We start from the raw sequence: 20,984 nt of genomic DNA, 5'->3' as shown, positions 1-20,984 counted from the left end.
AAAAACGGGAACAGGGAGGAGAAAAGGAGGGGGCACGAAAAATAAAAATGGTCGAACAGTATAAAAGTGAAGGACATATAACACAACTTGCAAGGTGATGAAGGGAGATATGGTAGTTGTGTGTAGAGATGATTAAATTAAATTAATTAACGAAACTAAGGTAACAAAAACCAATTTTGGTCAATAATAAACACACACTCTGATACTTTCCAGGGGCACAACATTCCACATTTTTTTGGTCAGGTATGCTCCCTGGATCTTCTGTAAGGGAAAGGAGAAGCCATTGGGTAGCCTAGGAAGACAGGATTAAATTTCACATATTTCTGTTGCTCCGGCGTTTCTTATTCCATGCTCCTATTCTCCCTACTTAATTCCACCAAATAAGAGGCCAACCTCAAAATTCTAGAACATACTTTACTGATACACTTCGAAAACAGTCAATTGATAACATCATTCATTCATGCTCCAATTGTGCAGGAAAATGGACATCCTTCTCTTGCAGTTTATGTCTGGCAAAGTTACTACAGGTGGAGGAAGTTACGATTGTGGGCAGTAGATTTTTTTACTCACTGTAACTGTTCCATATTCATAATCCCTCTTATCACCAAGTGTGACACTATTGCCACACTTATTCGAAAACACAAATACATTTTATTGGCAATCACGCTGCACAAGAAGAAGATTCATTCTGCCAGTGACCAGAGCACTGAGCTTCTGTTGGTTTAGAGAGGTCGAGCCAGGAGATGTACTTAGCTACTACGACGGTTCAAAATATCTGTATATAAACATAACTGGAATGTTAGGCTACCATACAATGGCATCACTTGAGAACTGCCACAGCCAACAATCTAACTATAAACTCTGTTAGACTGAAAGCTAAGAACGGTATTCACTAATACAAGGTATCATAAGGGAAAATAAATAGATATAAGGCTTCCCTCCTGGACTGCAGACCATTACTTCCTTCAGACTAAACACTTTGGGTTTTGGCTAGCTTCCTCTTACTTTGCAAGATCTGCTCACGCTGAAGCACTTGCTGTGTTGCATAAACCTGTAATGAGTATCAGCTCCCTGCACAACATGTGAGAGTTCAACAACCCCCAAGTAAGTGAGCTTCCCTCTGCTGCCCCATACATCGAATCAGAGTCTCCTCATGTTCATGCTGGGCCCCTCAAGGTTGGTCCTGGGCCCAGTTGTTTAACATCTTCAATAATGACTTAGATGATGGAAAGAAGCATGCTTACAAATTCGCAGATGACACCAAATGAGGAAAGCAAGCTAATATGCCTTGGGATAGGAACATAATTCAAAATGACCTTGACAGATTGGATTGCTGAATCACAACTAACAAAATCAAATTCAACAGAGATAAATGTAAGATACTACATCTAGGCAGGAAAAATGAAATTCACAAATACAGGATAGGTGACACCTCTCTTGAAAGCACTAAATGTGAAAAAGATCTAGGAGTTGTAGTAGACCACAGGTTAAGCATGAGTCAACAGTGTGACGTAGCAGGCAAAAAAGCCAATAGAATTCTGGGCTACATTAACAGAAGTATAGAGTCCAAACCAAGAAAAGAATAGTGCCACTCTATTCTGCTTTGGCCAGACCTCATCTGGCATACTGTATCCAGAACTGTGCACTGTAGTCCAAGAAGGCTATCAACAAGCTGGAATGTATCCAGAGAAGGGTGACCAAAGTGATCAAAAGCTGGGAAACTAAGGAACAGCTGAAGAAGCTGGGCATGTTTAGCTTGAAGAAGAGAAGACTGAGAGATGTCATTATAGCTATCTTTCAAATAATGTCAAGTAGAAGATGGAGCAAGCTTGTTTTTGGTACTCCAGAGACGAGAACACAAATCAATGGATCCAAATTACAAGAAAAGATTCCATCTAAACATTAGGAAGAACTTCTTGATTGGAAGAGCTGATTGACAGTGGACTAGATTGCTTCAGAGAGTGGTGCACTCTCCATCCAACTCTGATATTCTCAAAGGTGCTACAAGATCCCTTTGCATACTGATTTTCCAGACTAGAACAGCTATGTCTTTGAATTCTATGATTCATCTGGGTTTTTTTTTCCACTCTCAGGTAAGTAATGTGTTGTTGACAGAAACACATTCCTTTGTGCATAAAAACCTGAGATCTCAAAAACGTAATGGAAGCCAGGGCAGGCTTTTACAAGAAAAACACTGTGGCATCATACTGGGTATGAAACAAGCAATTATCGTCACTTAAAGACATATTCCATGCAGTCACTCTAACTGTGCAGAGTACCACCCATCTCATGTTGTAGCCAAGCAAGAACATGAACAATACCATGCACACAGGCTTCTGCACATTTCTGAGATTTGGCAACAGTCTTATCGTAAGATTAAAGCCTATAGGAGACCAGTTCAAGGAACAATCCTAAAATGAAAGTTTGGTCAAAGGGCTTTTGGTAATAATAGAAGTGCAGCTGCAGTTGTAGAGAGGGTGATGCATTGACAAGATGGTAAACAAACTTCCAGAGGTCCCATAGAAAACTTGCAGGTGTCCTGCTGAGAATGGGAAGGAAATCCAACCATGTTGGGATTGGCTCTGAATAGTCTCAAATACACCCGACTCAAAGGGCCATTATATCTGCCTGTCTTGCCCTGACAAAGTTAATTATCTTCCACTGTAGTCAATGGAAAGGAAAAGAGAATAATACAAAACAGAACAGAAGGGAAATTTATTTCCTCACAAACCTCTCACTATCCTCTCACATACTTTCCACTCTAAGTGCAATTTGATATTAAGAGCTCTGGACATGACAGTCATTTTGCCATGATCTTCCCATGCCTACAACACATATATGCACATGCACACATCCATAGTTAATTACTGTTAAGCTTATTGTTTTTAAGAGTAACTCTTTGCTTTCTCCTTGTTCAAAATTAAAATACCCTTTAATTGCTTTTTTCAAAGCATTACAAGCTGTACAAAACATATCTATGTAGTGAGTCCACACATGTCTCTTAATGACAAAAGTAACTAAAAGAGTTACAGTAGTAACTCCATAAAAGGAATGAAAATATCCCTAGTTATATTATGGTTGTAATTTCAGTTAATTCTGACATAGTCATTGGAGAAAAGAATTATTTATATACAACCCATTACTTCCAAGCTCTGCCTGTTAGTGTCTCAAATATCATAATGTTAGGGTTAGTTTGTTCATGCCCACACTTTGTATTCTAGTATAGGCAGTTTCATATCTCACTGTTTCTTATCATACAACTAAATATAATTTTTGAAATTCTGGCAAAATTAAAATCTCTTGTTACTGCAGTCATAAAATATGAAGGCCCAAATTCAAATGCTTGTCCAAACAAAAGTGGACACGCTGAATCAGAGCAAATTTGGTAACTCAATACTTCAGTATATTCCATTGATTCAGTATGTCTACTTTAAAGCAAATATAACAAGATAAAAAAAAACATGTATCACAAACTGTACAACACATATAATAGCATTTCAAAAGAAACAGTGTCACTGAATATTTCCAGAATGAGACTTCATAATAGATGAAAAGAAATCATAGTTATCATGAAGTAATCATGAAAACAGATCCTAGTAAAAGCATGCTGCTGGTCTTAGTTTTATATGGAACACAACATGGCTTCACTGAACAATATGAAGATAAGAACTTGGAATTGAAAAGGGAGAATAATTGCTGGCATGTCATTTTGAATATATGTTCTTAATTTCTTTTTTAATGCCTTATAATGGTAATCATCTTAATGCGTGGGAAACTTTACTAATAAAGGTGTATATATGTGTGTGTACCTGACTCCCTCCAAATAGCTCCAAGACCATGAAAGATTAACACTTGAACTCTGATAAGCATACCAAGAGAACCCAGAAGTGTGCATCTTGGGGTTATTTGGTTTTCCTAATAGGTTAATAAATTTCAATTCATTTAAATCTGTATTTAGCTTGCAGTACTATCTTCTGTTTGTAGGTAGCAAACATTTGTTGAGCTGGGGGGGAAGTTAGTGAGGCCTGGCATATTTATTTTTCCAGAGGGCCTCCATGTGGCCCTGAGGGGTAGAGTGGAGGAAAAACATGTTAAAGACTGGAAATGAAAGTTTCTTTATTAGTTTCACAATTAAGATTACACAAAACACTTACCGCTATTGCTGCTCTCAGATTTTTCATCAGTCTGGCACTCTGGAAACAACAATAAAGTAAGGGTAAGGACTTCATGACTTTCAATACTAAGAGAATTATTACTGTTAAGTCTATTTTATGAAATGTTATAAACTGTCGTTCGTCTAGGGCCTGCATTATATAAGCACTGTCAGTCAAGCCTGACCCATCTGGGACATTCAATACACCTCATGCTTGAAGCCTTTCCCCAACACAGTGGGAAGATTCAAGTCTCACACCAAAACTATCAAGCATGGGTGAAGCAGTGGTTAATGAGTACCACTGCAACTTTTTCCTTGGACTATGAGTTGTGCTGCAAAATTGATACCATTTTTTTTAGACTATTGGGGACAACTGGTCAATTGGCCAGCCAGCCATTCTGAATATCCTTTTGTATCGGAGACTCTCTTGCTGTGCTCAATGACTAAAAGCTTTGTGCTCTATTTCTACCAGCTTAGAAAAGGATACATAAGAGGCAGAAGGCAAATCATGTAGGGAGGAAGATGAAAAGGCCAAGCATGTGCAATCTGGTGCAAAGAGAAACAGAACTGGGGCTACAGAGAGACTTTGTGACAAATTAGAAAAAAGGAGGGTAACTATTCACTATATAGACAGCAAGCAAGCAAGAATGACTAAGGAAGATTTAATTCTGCAGAGACTGGATAGTAGGCTACCAGATGAAAGAGGAAAACAGGGCTAAGAGCCAGGATGATCAGAACTAATCAATATACCTAATAGTACGGGACTATGTAAGCTGCAGTTCAAAAATATCTAGAGAACCACAGCTACTCGCCCTAGTAAAGAGAGAAGAGGTTTTCACAAACACCTTCCCCCAATTAAATGGTAAGACTGTTTGTTCATTTTTATGCACATTGAATATTTTAAAAATATGGATAGGTGAGTTCAATCAGGCGAGCCACACCTCCTGTTTAAAGCAATCAAGTCTAGAAAAAGACCTACCATTTTATTTGCTTTTTGTGATTATTGGGGCTTTCGTTAACAAAAAATGCTTTCCCAAAAGTACTCTAGCAGTGGGGCCTTTTGCGTTTATAAATATATAGAAGTGGCCCTCTGAGTGACTGAATTATAAATCTTTGCATTGAAGTAAAGGCAAGTTTCAAGTATTTAAAAAGAGGTATCTTATACAGAAGAGTCAATAATATAAGGAAGATGTCACTCGTCAGTTAAGATAAAGAGAATCTTTGAGATGCTTCTGAGGAAAGGTTTTAAAAAGCCTCCATCCAATGCAAGGCTTGAGTCTGCCAGAGTCTGCCTTTGTCTACCTTTTAGGGCTGCCTGCCCTAAGGCAGACCTTAAAGCGCTGGTGGAGCTGGACAATGGAGTCCTGGCTCCCAGATGTCCAGAAACATCAAGGACTACTAATCCCATCTGAGTTGTAAGTAGGATTAAGAACATGTACTAGCTAGTGGCATTCAGATTTTTGGTATTTTACTGGCTTGGCTGAAATGACTGTATCCTGTAACTTACATTCTCTGTGCTTGTAGGACAGGGGGTCCTACATGTACTGGTATCATTTGCTCTAGACCTCCTTAATTAGAATAAAACTTTTCTTTAGAGTTAAAAAAGAAGCTATGAAGTGTGGATGGGTCTTCCAAAAAGCCCTGTGTTTAAGTATCTTACTAAACTCAAGATGAGAAAAACAACCCTTGGCATACTTTCCCTCACACAGGGCAATGGTATTATCTACATTTCATTTCCCATTCTTGGTACTGACAAAATGAATTAAGAATCCCAGCCCACATGATCTCATGGACAGCAGAATGTCTAACTCCAAGTTCTGCTCTTAATAATAATAATAATAATAATAATAAAATTTATTTGTATCCCGCCCCTCTGAGAACAATCGGGGCAGCTTGAACTAGCCCTCCACCTTATTGGAGAAACTGCCTCTAAAAGACACATAGCACAAAAGTCAGGGAACAGCAGACACAGTGGAAGAAAAAGGAGTGCATGCATACAGCATGCCACTGAAGAGCCAACTAAAAATATGGATTAAATTCAGCAGGGATTAAATTCTCAATTCCAATCCATCTAATATATATACAGACCAGAGCTTAGAATTAATTTGCTAATTAACTGATGTTACTGATTGATCAGATTTTCCAGATCTAACTCACTAGATTTCCCAATTTAACACTGAATTAAAAGATATGCTTTAGTTGATTAGGCCACAAGAGCACGACTCTCCTTCTGTCACATTCAACAAAACAGGAAGGTTGGCTGCCTCAAAGGAAATATTAGAAGTGGAATAAATGTAGCACATGGTTCTGCTATTAGGCAGATTAATCTGTGCGATTTCTTTGGGAAGTGAGGGAGATGGGGAGAGAAAGAAGTTTCTGAAGCCTAGGTAAGAGGAGAAGAGTTGGAGCTGTGTAGCAAAAGAGCAGTTTGAGAAAGTAGAAAAAGGAGGAAAGTGAGTCTTAGAGTGGAATGGGGATAGAGAAGGTGAGTCATTTGCTTGCTGAGCAGGAGACCAAGAAGGAAGTCAGACGTTTTAAGCGTGAGAGGCAGGTGTTCCCTTCCATCCGGCCTGTATAGAAGAAAAACGTTTGGAATCTTTCTAAGGATATGGGTGTATTATTACTCACTTCAGTAATTTTCCTCCCTTAATTATTATACACTGGCCTGGTTTCTATTCTATATTATAGTATAGATGCAATCTTGGATACTATTTAGACTGAGTTGAAATTTATCCCTTTGAAATCTTGTTCATGCACTGCAATGTACTTGGATAATTAGACAAAAGGTTTTTAACAACTTCATCTCCCATTTCTTTGTCTCATGGCTGCTTCCACTTCCCTGCCCTTCTTTATCTGTTTACCCATTACCCTCCTCATCTGCCTTCATTTTACTCACTCCTTTTAATTGTGCAATTATGATAAGATGTATCAGGGAAGAATGGGCTTCTTGGATACCTGGCCATTAAAACTAAAGATGCAATAGAATGAATTTGGGATCCCTGTTTCCTAAATGCAAAACATGTGCCCTACCACTGAGCTTTGCACACCATGCTTCTTGATTAGACTCTCAAAATATTTCTGATTAAGAATCACAACTTTGATTCACTTTGTAGGTGCCGTATATACTCAACTATAAGTCGACCTCATGTATAAGTCGAGGGCAAATTTTAGGGCCAAAATTATGGATTTTGATATGACCCATGGATAAGTCGAGGGTAATATTTAGGGGCATGTAACAAAGGATCTAAAAGATAAAGCAAAGGAAAACAGTGCCAAAGGACTTATAAAATTCCAGTTGGCAAAAGTGTTCATGCTCACACTAAAGGCTTGATGGATGAGAGAACAGAAGGGGGTCAGTGCTTCCAAGACAGATTGCATTCTCACTTTTCATCAAGAGATGGTTCCTTTTTAAAAATAAGAGTTAAAGTACAGCACTTGTATTGACCTGTGGATAAGTCAACTCTGTTTTTTGGGTTGAATTTTTAGACTAAAATTTCTAGACTTATACATGAGTATATACAGTATTCACTTATTCCTGTACTTGTGGTGTATTAGTGACCTCTACTAAAATAAATTTCTTATTAACTTTAATAAATAATGTATCTGAAGAGTGATAGAAGTATACATGCTTGTGGGAGTGGAAAGAAAAGAGAAATACAGGTGTGTGACAAATAGTTTCACTGAATCACAGAGTTGGAAGGGCCATCAAGTTCAACCCCTTGCCCAAGTCCAACTCACACACATCCCACAGATGGCCATCTAGTCTCTGTTTAAAAACATCCAAAGGAGACAAGTATACAAAACACACTGTAAAAATAATCCCGTTTGAGACCACTGTAACTGCCCTGGCTCAGTGATAGGGAATCCTGGGAACTGTAGTTTGTTGTGTTACAAGAGTTATCAGGCAGAAAAAGCCAATGTCTCACAAAACTACAATTCTCAGAATTCCCTAGTACTGAGCCAGGGCAGTTAAAATGACCTCAAACTGGATTATTTCTACAGTGTGCTTTGGACCAAGGCTGACTTGTAAAACAGGGTTCTTTTTCAGGGAAAGCCTTTTCCAACCTGATAGTTCTCTAATGTGTTGGGATACGTATTGCCTGCAGTTTGCAGGCAACAATCACATTATGCACTTTGCCATCCCCATGAAGGAACATTATAGCTTGGAGGAAGGCAACTTTAAAAGGACAAGAACAGTCACATTAAAGGAGCGAGTAAAAAAATTCTCTTACAATCAAAACTGGTTACTTCCATGCCCCTCTCTGTAAATCCTTTGTGCTGATCCCACATTGTTTTAAACAGCAAGTTAATTAATGGTGATGAAATTACTCAAATTCACCTTTTTAGAGTTTATTGTAGTAAATTAATTTTCTAATTGTTAATATTTTATGTTACTGAATTAGTTTTCAAACCTAACATTCCAAAGTCTATGACAATTTGTTATTGGCTATCAGCAATCAAGTGGGTGTGGAATCCATTTCATGATAACATATTTTACCTACAGATGCTCCAAAAGCTTTTGGGATAGAACAAACTACAAATAAATAAAGTAAACAGATCAATAAAATAAATCATTTTAAAGAAACCTTGCAAGTTAATCAGAAGTAAAGTAAGAGACTTATGCTTCAGACATCCCCTATGTTATTACATCATAGCCATACTTCTACACCATCATCTAGAGATGGATGGATCTGTTCTAGACCAAATGCAACATATGGAGGGAGTATGGAACATTGCAGTTCTTAAAATGACATACAGTTGGTGTTCTGTTTATTTCTTTTCTACAGATTTGGAATATATATACCAGAATGGGACTAATGATCTAATTAACATCTACAATAGTAGATATGCAGATAACATCATATTACTAGCAGTAAACATCATAAATGTGGAACAGTTACCAAGAAAAGTCAAGGAAGAAAGTGCAAAATCTGGCTTAATGCTGAGCGTAAAGAAAACAAAAATAATGACTATGGAAGAAATAAATAAATTCAACCTAAATAATGAGAAAATCGAAATAGTTAAAGAGTTCCTGTACCTAGAATCAAACACTGATCAGAATGGTGACTGCAGTCAAAAAATAAGAAGACAAGGAATGGGAAGGGCAGCCATGAAAGAATTAGACAATATCTTAAAAGAGTAAAGATATAGAACTGAGCACTAGCATTAGAATCATCCAAACCATTGTATTCTCCATCACCATGTATGAATTTGAGAGCTCGACAGTTAAAAAAGTGGATCAGAAGAAAGCTGTTTGGACAACCAAAAAGACAAAACAAATGGATCCTAGAACAGATCAAGCCTGACATCTCCCTGGAAGCCAAGATGATTAAACTGAGGCTGTCCTACTTTGGCCATATCATGAGAAGGCACAACTCATCAGAAAAGACAATAATGGTAGGAAAGACAGAAGGTAGTAGAAAGAGAGGAAGGCCACATGTAAAATGGATGAACTCAATCTGGGAGGACATGGGACTGAGTTTTCAGGACCTGAGCAGAGCAGTGGAGGATAGAGGATATTGAAGATGTGTGATTCAAAGGGTCACCATACGTTGGGTGAACGAGGGCAATTAACAACAACACATAGAATCACTTCCTGAAATGCACAACTTTCTAATGATTAGACTCAAAAACAGCAGGGAACATCCAAGGATAAATACATTAATATAAAAGGGCTGGATTTAAGGAGTAACAAGCTTAGAACAATACCTGCTAAATGGTGCTGCTGCATTCCTCTTCCAACCTGATATCAATTCATATACTAATATCCCTACATATGATTATTCAGCCAAATGTGTATCTAATCCAGTCCTTTTCTTAAACATCTCATTGTTTCCTCAGCACTTCTTCTAAAGTTACCGTGAAAACTTTGATAGAAAGTACTCAGCTGTTTATACTTATTTGTTCAAAGTGTGTTTTGAAAAAAAATCATGCAGTTACCTAGTATTAATTCACACCAATTAACTGTTTCTTCCAAAGTCTCTCCAAGCATATAGATTACAGGTATGTAGCATTTAAATAATAATAATAATAATAATAATAATAATAATAATAATAATATGTAGCTTTGCAAAGTTCATGATTGTGATAAAAGGGAAGCAGCCTACAAATATCTATTATTGGCCTGGAAAATAAAGGCATAGGAAAGTCTACAAAATGTTCTGAAGTTTCTTTTCTCAAACACATCTTTTTTTAAATACGTCTCTTGTCCTGTGTTCTATACTAGAAGTGCTGACTGACTTCCAGTATTAAAAAATGAATTATGTGACAATAGCAGCCCTCAGGAACTATACACCATGCAGTAAAAAGGCCCATATTTTTAGAGTCCATCCTAGAATGACTTCTGTAATTCTGAGAAAATGAGTAGTTGTAAGGCCATATTTATTCTGACTTTTATCTTCCTCTGGAAAGGACACAATGGCATTGATTGAAAATGCAGAAATTCAACCCTCAGTGCTTTTATGCTCCCTTCTATTGAAGAAATGCCAAATGGGGAAAAAGGAATATGATGTACCCTTTTTACTATACAGTACTGTATTCTGTGGATGAAGATCAATCAAAGAAGGCATGTTTCATACTTCCCAAAGCTAACTATGGGAGAAGTCCTAGCTAAGACCAAGAATTCAGTAGAGTTTTACTAGATATAACAATTTTTTCACTTTTTTGTTCAATGTCTCAGCCTCCATCTTAAAAAACGCAAAAAACTACTTTGATAGGTTACATATGTTCTGCAATTAGGCATTAAGAACAGCTCCTGGAAAATTTCTTAACAGTTTTGTTTCATATTTCAGTTCAACCAAAAGGAATTTATCATTTTTTGACACAGCTTAACATAAGGTAGCAAAAAACTTTATGTTTTAAGAGTGGGGGAGCAGAAACAGACAGCATGTGTAAAGCTGACCTACAATTTGAACCCAGGTCACTTAGCACCAGTTCAAAACAGTATACAAAGAATCAGTGAGATGGAAGAGCATACAAAGGGAAGGAGAGCAAGCTCCCAAATATGTTTAGATCCAGCCTATGTGCTGGAAGTGAGGCATTTAAGATCTTCATAAGCCAGCAAATACCAAGTGAAGTACAGGCCCAGTGTTTGGCAAGCTGAGCTTCCATCAGCAAGTGTAATATTCCATCATAAAAGGAGAATTAAAGGAACAGTTATTTAATGGAACTGTAGAAGAAGTAGGTGAGAAAAGGAAACCTTTGTTATAAGCATACAATAAATCTTGCCAAGAAGCTGGAAACGACTTGATGACACACAACACACACATCCTAATAGCATGTGTGGAACGCAGATCTACATATGAATGCTGCTATCCTCTCTGGTATGGATTTCTTTTTACTCCCTACCATCCTCACTCCCAGCAACTTTCCATCAGAGAAAAACAGAGCAATATATCTGCTTCTATTTTCCATATGCAGCAAGATTTAATAAGGGGATTGCTTACCTCACAATGTTTTATATAAAAATTAGCCTTTAACAGGTGATCTGGACAACAGCAAGCAGCAGCTGATATATGGAACCTATGAGAAAGGTTTCTGGTTCAAGCCTTTACCCCAGCTAACGTGGGTAGCCCCAAGACCTTACTTCTTCTTATATAACTAGATGATTTTAACAAGGAGCTGCCATATTTAATGCAAATATGTTTACTACAGGGCCTATGATTTTTTAAAAATGTTTTAAACTGTTCCCATTAGCTTTGAGTATAGATTAAAATGCTGCATGCTCTGAAGTTGCTCTGGACATTTTTTTTTAACATGGCTGCAGTTAACAAATAGGATGTCTATGAGTTTAAAGTGCATGAATATTCTTAACCAAACTGTTTGAGATAATGGAATGTTGTCAAATGAAAGGATATTTAGATTAAGCTCTACCTATGCAGCAAAGCCAAAATTAAAAACTATGACATTTATCATGATATACCTTATAAAATCCACTACTATTTTATATGTAATCATTCATTAGACACCTTGGTTGCTACAGAGGTGAAGGAGAAATGTAATAAAAATTGGAGCACACTACGTCTTGAAACCTCTGTTTTAATGTTGAGGTGGAAAAGAGATTCCACCTCAACATTAGGAGGAACTTCCTGACAGTAAGGGCTGTTCGACAGTGGAACACACTCCCTCGGAGTGTAGTGGAGTCTCCTCCCTTGGAGGTCTTTAAGCAGAGGCTGGATGGCCATCTGTCGACGATGCTTTGATCTGGATTTCCTGCATGGCAGGGGGTTGGACTGGATGGCCCTTGCGGTCTCTTCCAACTCTATGATTCTATGATTCTATTTTGACAAAGGAGATTTCACTGCATAATGAAGAGCATATTATAGAATGTTCTTCTGTGTTTTGGATGCAAGATGCAGTTTGTTGGTTCTCTCATCAAGCCAGACTGAAACATTTCAGAGGGAAGAAAATGGCTCACATAACTGAATCCATGCACACAGAATATTAAGATGTAAGAAAGTAAGCTAAAATATCTCTCAGATATTTAATTTACTATGGCGGATTATAGACCGCCGCTTTGAGGCGGTCTCCCGCTGGCGCCATTTGCTCCGTGAGGGAGCCGCAGCAGCCACACCGCGCGGCTCCCGCGCGGAGCAAAAAAGAAGCTCCATTTTGGAGCTTCTTCTTGCAGCGCCTCTATGATGTCGCGAGGCGCCTGGGGCGGACTCGCAACATCATAGACGCCGTGTGGCGTCCGGACGCACAGCGTCCGATACGTAAAGATGGCGGCACCCGTATGAACAGGGCGCTGCCATCTTGTACGTATTCTATATGTACTAGGGTTAGGGGGTGCGGAAGCACCGCCCCTTCCTAACCCTAGTACATATAGAATACGTACTAAATGGCGGTGTGTAACCCGCCTATGTGAAGCAAATGTTTTGCTTGGAGGAGCATGCAATCATATGGTCCCCCTTTCTTGCAGAAATAGACATCATATTAGTGAGAACTATGAAATACTGTTCTTTGTCATAATTATTTGATAGGCCAAATTCCTGTCCCATAGCAAACGTGACTGATTTAACTCTGAACCCAAGACTAGACTGCTAACAAATGCCAAATTAAGGATAAACACCAGAAATATTAAGACATCTATACCACTAAGCGCAGTGGTGCATTATTTCTCATCCTATGATTAATTGGGTTAGCATGACATGCTATGGTTACTATGGCAAATACCAGTGAGTGTTATATTAACAAAACACTTAAGTCTGTATGGAAGATAGGTATTTACACACATCTTTAAATACCAATATATATTTTGCTGTGCAAAATGATTCATTCAGACTTCCTACATGTAGGTACACAGATATTTAAGGATGAACATAAATACATATTTTATGCTTATACTTTAGTTGTGTGTTCTACTGTATCCCACAATTGTGCTGCTCTATACGCAATGGGTCCCACCCATCTCACTCCTGCAAACTGTATTGCCATCATCACTAAAAATTTCTCCATAGAGCTGCGAAAGTCATCAAGCTTTGCATACACAGTGGCAAAGTATTTCAGAAGAAGAAAAAAGTATCTTACCTATTTTAACTATATCTGTAACATTTTCACTTCTTACATATACAGTCAGACCTCAACGTTCATAGGGTTTAGGGGTGCAGGACCCTTACAAATTTGGAAAAAACACAAATATCTCTAGGCATTACAAACCCAGGCTATATTCCTAACTATGGGCTAAGGAACCCAAGTAAAGTGCTGGTTCTGTCCTGCCACTGCAGAGCATGTAGCTAGAGGAGGAAAGCAGGCACAGCATGGTGACCAGAGATAGGCAAGACTCCAGGAGTGGAGGGAGAAGCAGGGATACTTGGTTTTATATTACGCATTTATGACACATTACATTATATTCTTTCTTTCTTTTTTACACTTTCTAGTCTACACATGTAGTCGTTGATTTTCCACATTAGGCTGCAAAACTTCCCCCAAACTCTCATTTAATTATTGATGGCAAACTCATGAATAATCAAATTTGCAAAAAATAAGCTCATTAATACAGTATCAAGGTTTGACTGTAGTTTGCGTTAACCTGTGAATTAGGAGGAGGACTTCAGGTAATCCAAGAACAGGAAAAAGGAGTCTAATCATATCAAAAGAAGGTAGGTGGGGCAAGATTTGTATATAAAAAGGTGTCAAAGTGACAACATGGCACTGCCAAAATTTCTCAAAATCTTCCACTCCTTTTTAATGTGTGCCCCTACTGCGACCAATTTGTGACAGTTATGGCCACTGTTCCACCATCTAATGTGTCCTATCCTAAACCTAAAAGACTTTTCTTAATGTTGGTAGCAGTTTTAAAGTACTTCTGAAATCACTATAGACAGCTGCTCATTGAAGCAAAGTAATAGGTTTATTGACAAGTCAGGCTGAATACAATATCCCTTTTAGTGGATGGTGTTCACAATGGAGTATAGATGCTTTATTAGATGCACAGTTTGTCAGTTTGCTTAACTTCTTTCTGTAATTATTTCATTATAACTTTATATATGTTCCCTTACAAACGAAGTCTTTCAGAACCTTTATTAGTCTTTTGTTTCATTTAACCCTTCTGGTTATCTGTGATTCCACTAGTCACCAAGCACTATATCTCCCGCAGGACACTATATCAACTTAATTAAGGACACTCTTTGTCCCTCTCCTGGGTATCTAAAAGCCTCCCTAACTGCCCTTCACAGCAGACTATCCTAGCCTCAAAGGGTCTTCACCCCTCAGGGCCCAATAAAATCAACCCTAACCAACCCAAACTCTACTCTGTCCCTTTTTTTTATACTCGCTCCTGGGAGCAGCCCCCGCCTTTTCTTGGCTTCACTTCCATTGGCTGTTGCCAAGGCTCTCTAATCTGCAAGTTGTCTCCACAAAGGGATAGGACTGTCTGAAAATCAAAAAAATTCTATCAGAGAAAGAGATAATTCTTTCTTGTTTTGTCCTAAAGGCTCCAAAGATTTTAAGGTTAACATCTACTCAATCTCTTTTTTCAACAGAACTCTATCATATGTAGAGTCCACCTTCTCTGCTGGCCAAAAGCTAAAGCATGTTGCAGAATAAAATTTTCCCCAAGAAACAGCTCACCAAAAGAACACCTGTTTGGTTGTTTCTTATAAAATATAAGAACATCGTATCTTTCTGTGTTGTCCTTATGTTATTTTTATTTAGCCCCATGAAAAAGACCTTATGATCACCTCCATGACAAAAGACATTGGGCTTTTTAACAAAGAAAGGACCATTTTTAAGCATCTGAGCCATGTCTCTTTTTTCTACTATAGCTTTAACCAGATGTTCGTCAAGTGTTTGCTCTTCAATACCACCCTCTCACACTTTATTTCCACTTCTTGATACAAATCCATTCTACATCCTCACACAATAGATTTCGTTTACTTTCCTGCTATAATTTAAATTGCAGAAGAAAATGGTATTCCTAATAAATATAAATATATAAACCTCCTAGACACATTAGGTGTACGATTCATTCCACATATCAAGGAGTAACCTGCCAACGGCATTACCTTTCCAGAGAATGTGGTAGTAGTGATGGCACTGCCAGTATAACAGCTACAATAAATCCACACAAGTGTTGTGTTACTTCTATTGCAGCAAAGGGTTTTTTTGGCACCATAAAGACTATTCAATTGCAAAAGCATTGTGAATTAAAGTCCACTTCATTAGATGCATACATAGGCGGGTTACACACCGCCATTTAGTACGTATTCTATACATACTAGGGTTAGGAAGGGGCGGTGCTTCCGCACACCCCTAACCCTAGTACGTATAGAATACATACAAGATGATGGCACCCTGTTCATATGGGTGCCGCCATCTTTACGTATCGGACGCTGTGCATCCGGATGTCACGCGGTGTCTATGACGTTGCGAGTCCGCCCCAGGCGCCTCGCGACGTCATAGAGGCGTCGCAAAAAGAAGCTCCAAAATGGAGCTTCTTTTTTGCTCCGCGCGGGAGCCGCGCGGTGTGGTTGCTGCAGCTCCCTCACGGAGCAAATGGCGCCGGCGGGAGACCACCTCAAAGTGGCGGTCTATAACCCGCCATAGAGAGCTTTAGAACAAGGTCAGTGACATCCTGCTTTATTCCTCTGTAACACTGGTGTGGGATTTTGATCCATAGATATTTGTACACAAGAACAAGTTGTACATGTACAGTATACATATGTAAGGATCTTTGCACTTTCCCTTGCAGAACAGATCATTGTTTGGGGGTTGCTGATCCACAAAAGGTAGGTGAGTTTGGAAAATTCCCTCTCCTTCTACAGTTTCAATAGTCAACACAGCTCCATCATGCCTATGCTCAGAAGCAGATGAAACACCCTCCCTCCATCCCACTGCCACTTCCCTGACCACAGAGGGAGAGAATAACTGGCAGTATCTGCTGGACTTAATCCTCTCTCCACTGGCATTCCCTTTTCCTTGTGGGTCTTGTCTTATTTAGATTGTATGCATGAGGGCAGGGGACTGTCAGCCACTCTGACAGCTTTGGAAGAGTGGAGTATAAATACAGTAGGCCCTTGTTATCTGTTGTGGTTTGGTTCCAGGACCCGCCATGGACAACAAAATCCATGGATGCTCAAGTTCCATTAAATACAATGGCATAGTAAAATAGTGTCCCTTATACAAAATCAAGGTTTGCTATCTGAAACTCATACTTTAAAAAATATATATATTTTCAAGCCAAGGGTGCTTGAAGCTGTGGATAAAGAATCTGTGGATAAGGAGAGCAAACTATACTCTAATTAAATAAATAATAAATAAACACTTCTTTAACCTACAGTTGCTGAGAACTGAACCCAGGAGCTGTAAATGCTAAACATGGAATCCATGCCTTATATGCATATCTAGAAACCAGAGACATGATAACTTGCAGTGTTTTTAAACCTTTTACTTTCCAACAGCATAGCTAAAAGTATCATATGTAATTTAAAATACAATGTCATTGTTTATCAGGTTACAATTTAAGTATGTCTTTGAAAAAAGAAACACATAATTTGCTTGGGATGGCTTATTAATATTGAAATACATCCGAGATGTAGAATTGGGACAATAAAAACAACAAAATAAAGGGAAACACAAATTGCACAGTTGCATGGCAACTGGCGATGCACATATGGTGATGTTTACAGAACAAAATGTAGTTGATATTTTATGCACAAACAACACAATAGACAAACAAAGATACAAATATCCAGGACTCTAATTTGCCATCCACCTAAACTAGATTTTTAAAACATTTTTGCATTCGAAGATCTTTAGATAATCAAGGGTGAACAACAGTGGCCTTTCAGATGTTTCTGGCTTACAACACCAACCAATTCTTGACAGTACTACCACTGGTGAGGAATTAAGGCAGCTGCACTCCAAAAACAGCTGGAAGTTTCCAGTTGCCCATCCTGAGCTTGTACAGTGCTGGAAAAGAATATGTCATGAATCCTCAAAAAATGAATATGCCCTGAGACAATGTTCATTGCATAGAGAGCTTGCATCATTACGACTGTAGCATAGAAAGGATGGAGAGGGAGAGAGTATGAGAAAATTATCCACTAGCTGTTTGGGTTGACAAACAAACTATTAAATTATGGTACAGTCCGGAGAAATTAGTCTTTGGCAGCAGCAATAGCAATAGCAGCTTCATTTATATACCGCTTCATACTGAACTAAGCAGTCTCTAAGTGGTTTACAAAGTGTAAGCTAATTGCCCCCAACAAGCTGAGTACTCATTTTACCGACCTTGGAAGGATGCACGCCTGAGTCAAGCTTGAACCCTGGCTAGTATTGAACTTGAAACCTTATGGTTTCAAGTGAGTGGCTGCAGTACAGGCATTTAACCACTGAACCACGAGGTGTTCCTAGCGTTCCTAGGTGTCACCCAGTATGGATGCTAGCGGGGTGGTGATAGCCTAGCCTGCCCTGTCCTGCCCCCCCCCCCTTTCTGGCTGTCCATGGAAATGATCCATGAGCTAGCAAAGGCACCAGTGGAAGGTGATGGGGCAAGTACATGCGCTTGCCCCACGTTCCTCAATGCTGTGGCTAGTTCAAGCAAGCTAGCCAAGGCACTGGGGAAAGGGGGGCATATGCTCCCACACTTGCCCCTCTTTCTCTGTGGTCTGTTTCCCTTGGCAGAGAAAACCAGGGCAGCAGGCAAGGGGCAGACAGCAGCACCACATCCCTCTTCCACAGCAGGAGGAGGGACCAACTAGGTGTCACACCTTTTGGTGTCACCCAGTATGGGCACACACCCTGCACCCTTCTGGTAACATATTGTGGCCTTTGGTAACATATTGTGATAATGACAATAATTTTGAAATTAAAATCACTTGTATCCATTCCTTATTGGACAACACAACTAGATACTTTTTAAAAAATTAGACATTTTATTATATAAAGTTTTACATCTTCCAACATGTATGTTCACACACACACATAAAATAACCTTTAAAATATATTACACTAAATGTCATTAATAGTCTTTCTGCATATTACATAATATTTCAGATCTTCTCCCTTTCTCAGCAAATAAATGAAGTTGCTTACAGCCTATGCTTCCTTTATTTTGACAAACATTATAGCCACCTATGTCCTTATTTAGTCCTAAATCCTTAAGTATGCCATTCACACATTTTTCCTCCCTACCTTAATAGTAGTATACAAAACAGGAAAAAAGGAAGAGTCCTTAGGTGTGGTTTGGAGCACACTTCCTTGTCCTGCTGTTATGAATACACTTTAGCTTTAGCAACTAAAGTCAGGGGAATGATTTTTGAAAAACCAAGACCAACCACCTGTTCTCTTGATATAAGCCCTTCCTGGCTGATAAAAACTGCCAGAGGAGGACTTGAAGTCCAGGTTGTGAAGGTTGTAGTGTTAATTTCATACGGAATCTGATCCCTGCAGCAATCAAGGAGGCGATGGTGAAATCTCTTCTAAGATCTTGGATTCTGCTCACTTAAATAACTATAATCAACTCTTCAATTTGATATGCTGAGGCATGGTAATGGAACATATGGTGGCATTTCTGCTCCAAGAATTCCTGGAAGAAATCATTTATCTACCTCCTTATTAGTCTAACTTTGATTCCAGGTTCATTACCAAGGCCACCTTGTCTGGCCTAGGGTATGGCCTATAACAAGTGAGAATAGGGAGGTAGGACCTTATTAGTTCCCCTGGGTCACTCAATAACATTTGATACCATCAGCTATGGCATCTGTCTCTACCATCTTCTGCAGAAGAGTCTGATGTGCACTATGTTTTGGGACTACAGTCATTTCTGAGGGTAAGAATTCAGATCTTTTACATACATTTGCTAGTAAATTTGGTTGCCTGATTATGCTTCAAATACTGAAAATTTGGTTAGACGTCCACCATGTTGGGATGCTGGCCACACTCCCCTCTAATTGTTCATCGTATATATCAAATATTGTTTAAGAAAGAGGTTCTTCTACCCTCAGCCCTGGGCCACCCAGAAGAGGAGAGAGTATGCACATCCCTCAAGGAAGATATTCCTCAAGATACATATATTTTGGATGGTCCAGGGAGATTTGAGGAAGAACAGATAAGAAATGGCTTGTTTTAAGAGCAGTCAAAATCTGACAAGTGGCTCCAGCAATTTGACAGGTTTGCTGGTCTTAATTCATTTTGTGTCTTTTGGGAAACAAAAGGAATGTTTACTATGTGTTTTGTCCTAACAATAGTGTAATACTTTTTTAATTAAAATGTAGTCTTTTGTACTATGCTATCCTATAGCTAATGATACAGACAGTTGTGGCACATGATCAATGGAAACCTGTCTGCCAACAACTTCAGTTAAAGAAGCTGTTTAAAGTAAATGGTAAAGTGAGATGTCATGACTGTACATGCCTGACTGTAGTAGCTGAATTGCTTTGAATGTAATGCTAATAATACCAAGTTTACCATTTTAATCTCATACAAGCACAAGAGCTTATCATTTCTTTTTGTTCCAGTCATTTCCCTCAATTTTAAAATAAATATTTTAAACTGCATATAGGATGGATATAAGATAATTTTGAAAATATCTTGGGGGAGGGGAGGGAAGAGCACAATCAATCAAGGGAATGAGGACAGTTCATTAGTGCAAGTGCAAAGTATCCATCCCTTACTACTTAAATATATCTTTCTTCCAATGTTCCTGCATCCCAGGTCTGCCATGTCAGCTCTCTCCATTCAGCTGCGAAAATGATTAAGCATGCCATCTAAGCTCTTCTGTTGGCAGGTGGATAATTCAGATGTTATTTCCCTGCTGTCTAGGTCCTTTGTACTTCCCAGCCAGAGAGTCAGAAATAGTAAGGCATAAACAATGATAGGACAAAAAATTAAAAGCTATTGAGGGAGAAAATCATTCAGCAAGAGAGAAATTGAAAAACAGGGCATCGTTTCTCATCTACCAAGCACCTCACATAATACAACTGGAAGACTTAGATGTTCCTGTGACATCCTCTCGTGATATTGACAGTAGGAGAGGATGCTGCAAGTGAAGCCTAATAGTGGTGCTGTTAACCAGGAAAAAGGCAGTAATTCTATGTGGTGTCTTTCATCCAGCTGACAGCATTTTAAGGTTGATTCTGCAGCAGAGCAAGTTGGCAGAGAGAACTGCTGATCAGTATGTACAAAGGAGAGGGAGAGGAAAATGAACAAGGAAGTAAAGTGACAATGTCACTTTTACTAAGGAAAACCTGGCTGCAAAGCTGATGATTTATCAGTTATGTAACTTTGCTTGCAGTTACTAAAGTAATAATATTTCCAGATTTATTTATTTATTTGGCTATCGAGGGGGAGGGATATAGGCACTACCACATGGTGATGTGGAACAATAACT

At 38.8% G+C, this 20,984-nt stretch overlaps 1 protein-coding gene across 2 annotated transcripts in view; it reads right to left on the bottom strand.

Moving 5' to 3' along the window:
* Positions 1 to 20,984, bottom strand: part of GTF2F2 (general transcription factor IIF subunit 2) — a 96,613-nt gene that overhangs the window by 60,102 nt on the left and 15,527 nt on the right. The window contains exon 5 of one of the 2 annotated variants that reach the window (XM_042458376.1): positions 4,155 to 4,193. The exons of the other annotated variant lie outside the window; for it this stretch is intronic. Within the exon in view, the coding sequence (XP_042314310.1) occupies positions 4,155 to 4,193 (39 nt within the window). The remainder of the gene's footprint in view (positions 1 to 4,154; positions 4,194 to 20,984) is intronic. 2 annotated transcript variants of the gene reach the window in all.

This window comes from Sceloporus undulatus, chromosome 3 (genome assembly GCF_019175285.1).
Source record: "Sceloporus undulatus isolate JIND9_A2432 ecotype Alabama chromosome 3, SceUnd_v1.1, whole genome shotgun sequence".
Classification (NCBI taxonomy): domain Eukaryota; kingdom Metazoa; phylum Chordata; class Lepidosauria; order Squamata; family Phrynosomatidae; genus Sceloporus; species Sceloporus undulatus.
This window is presented reverse-complemented; position numbering and strand designations above follow the sequence as displayed.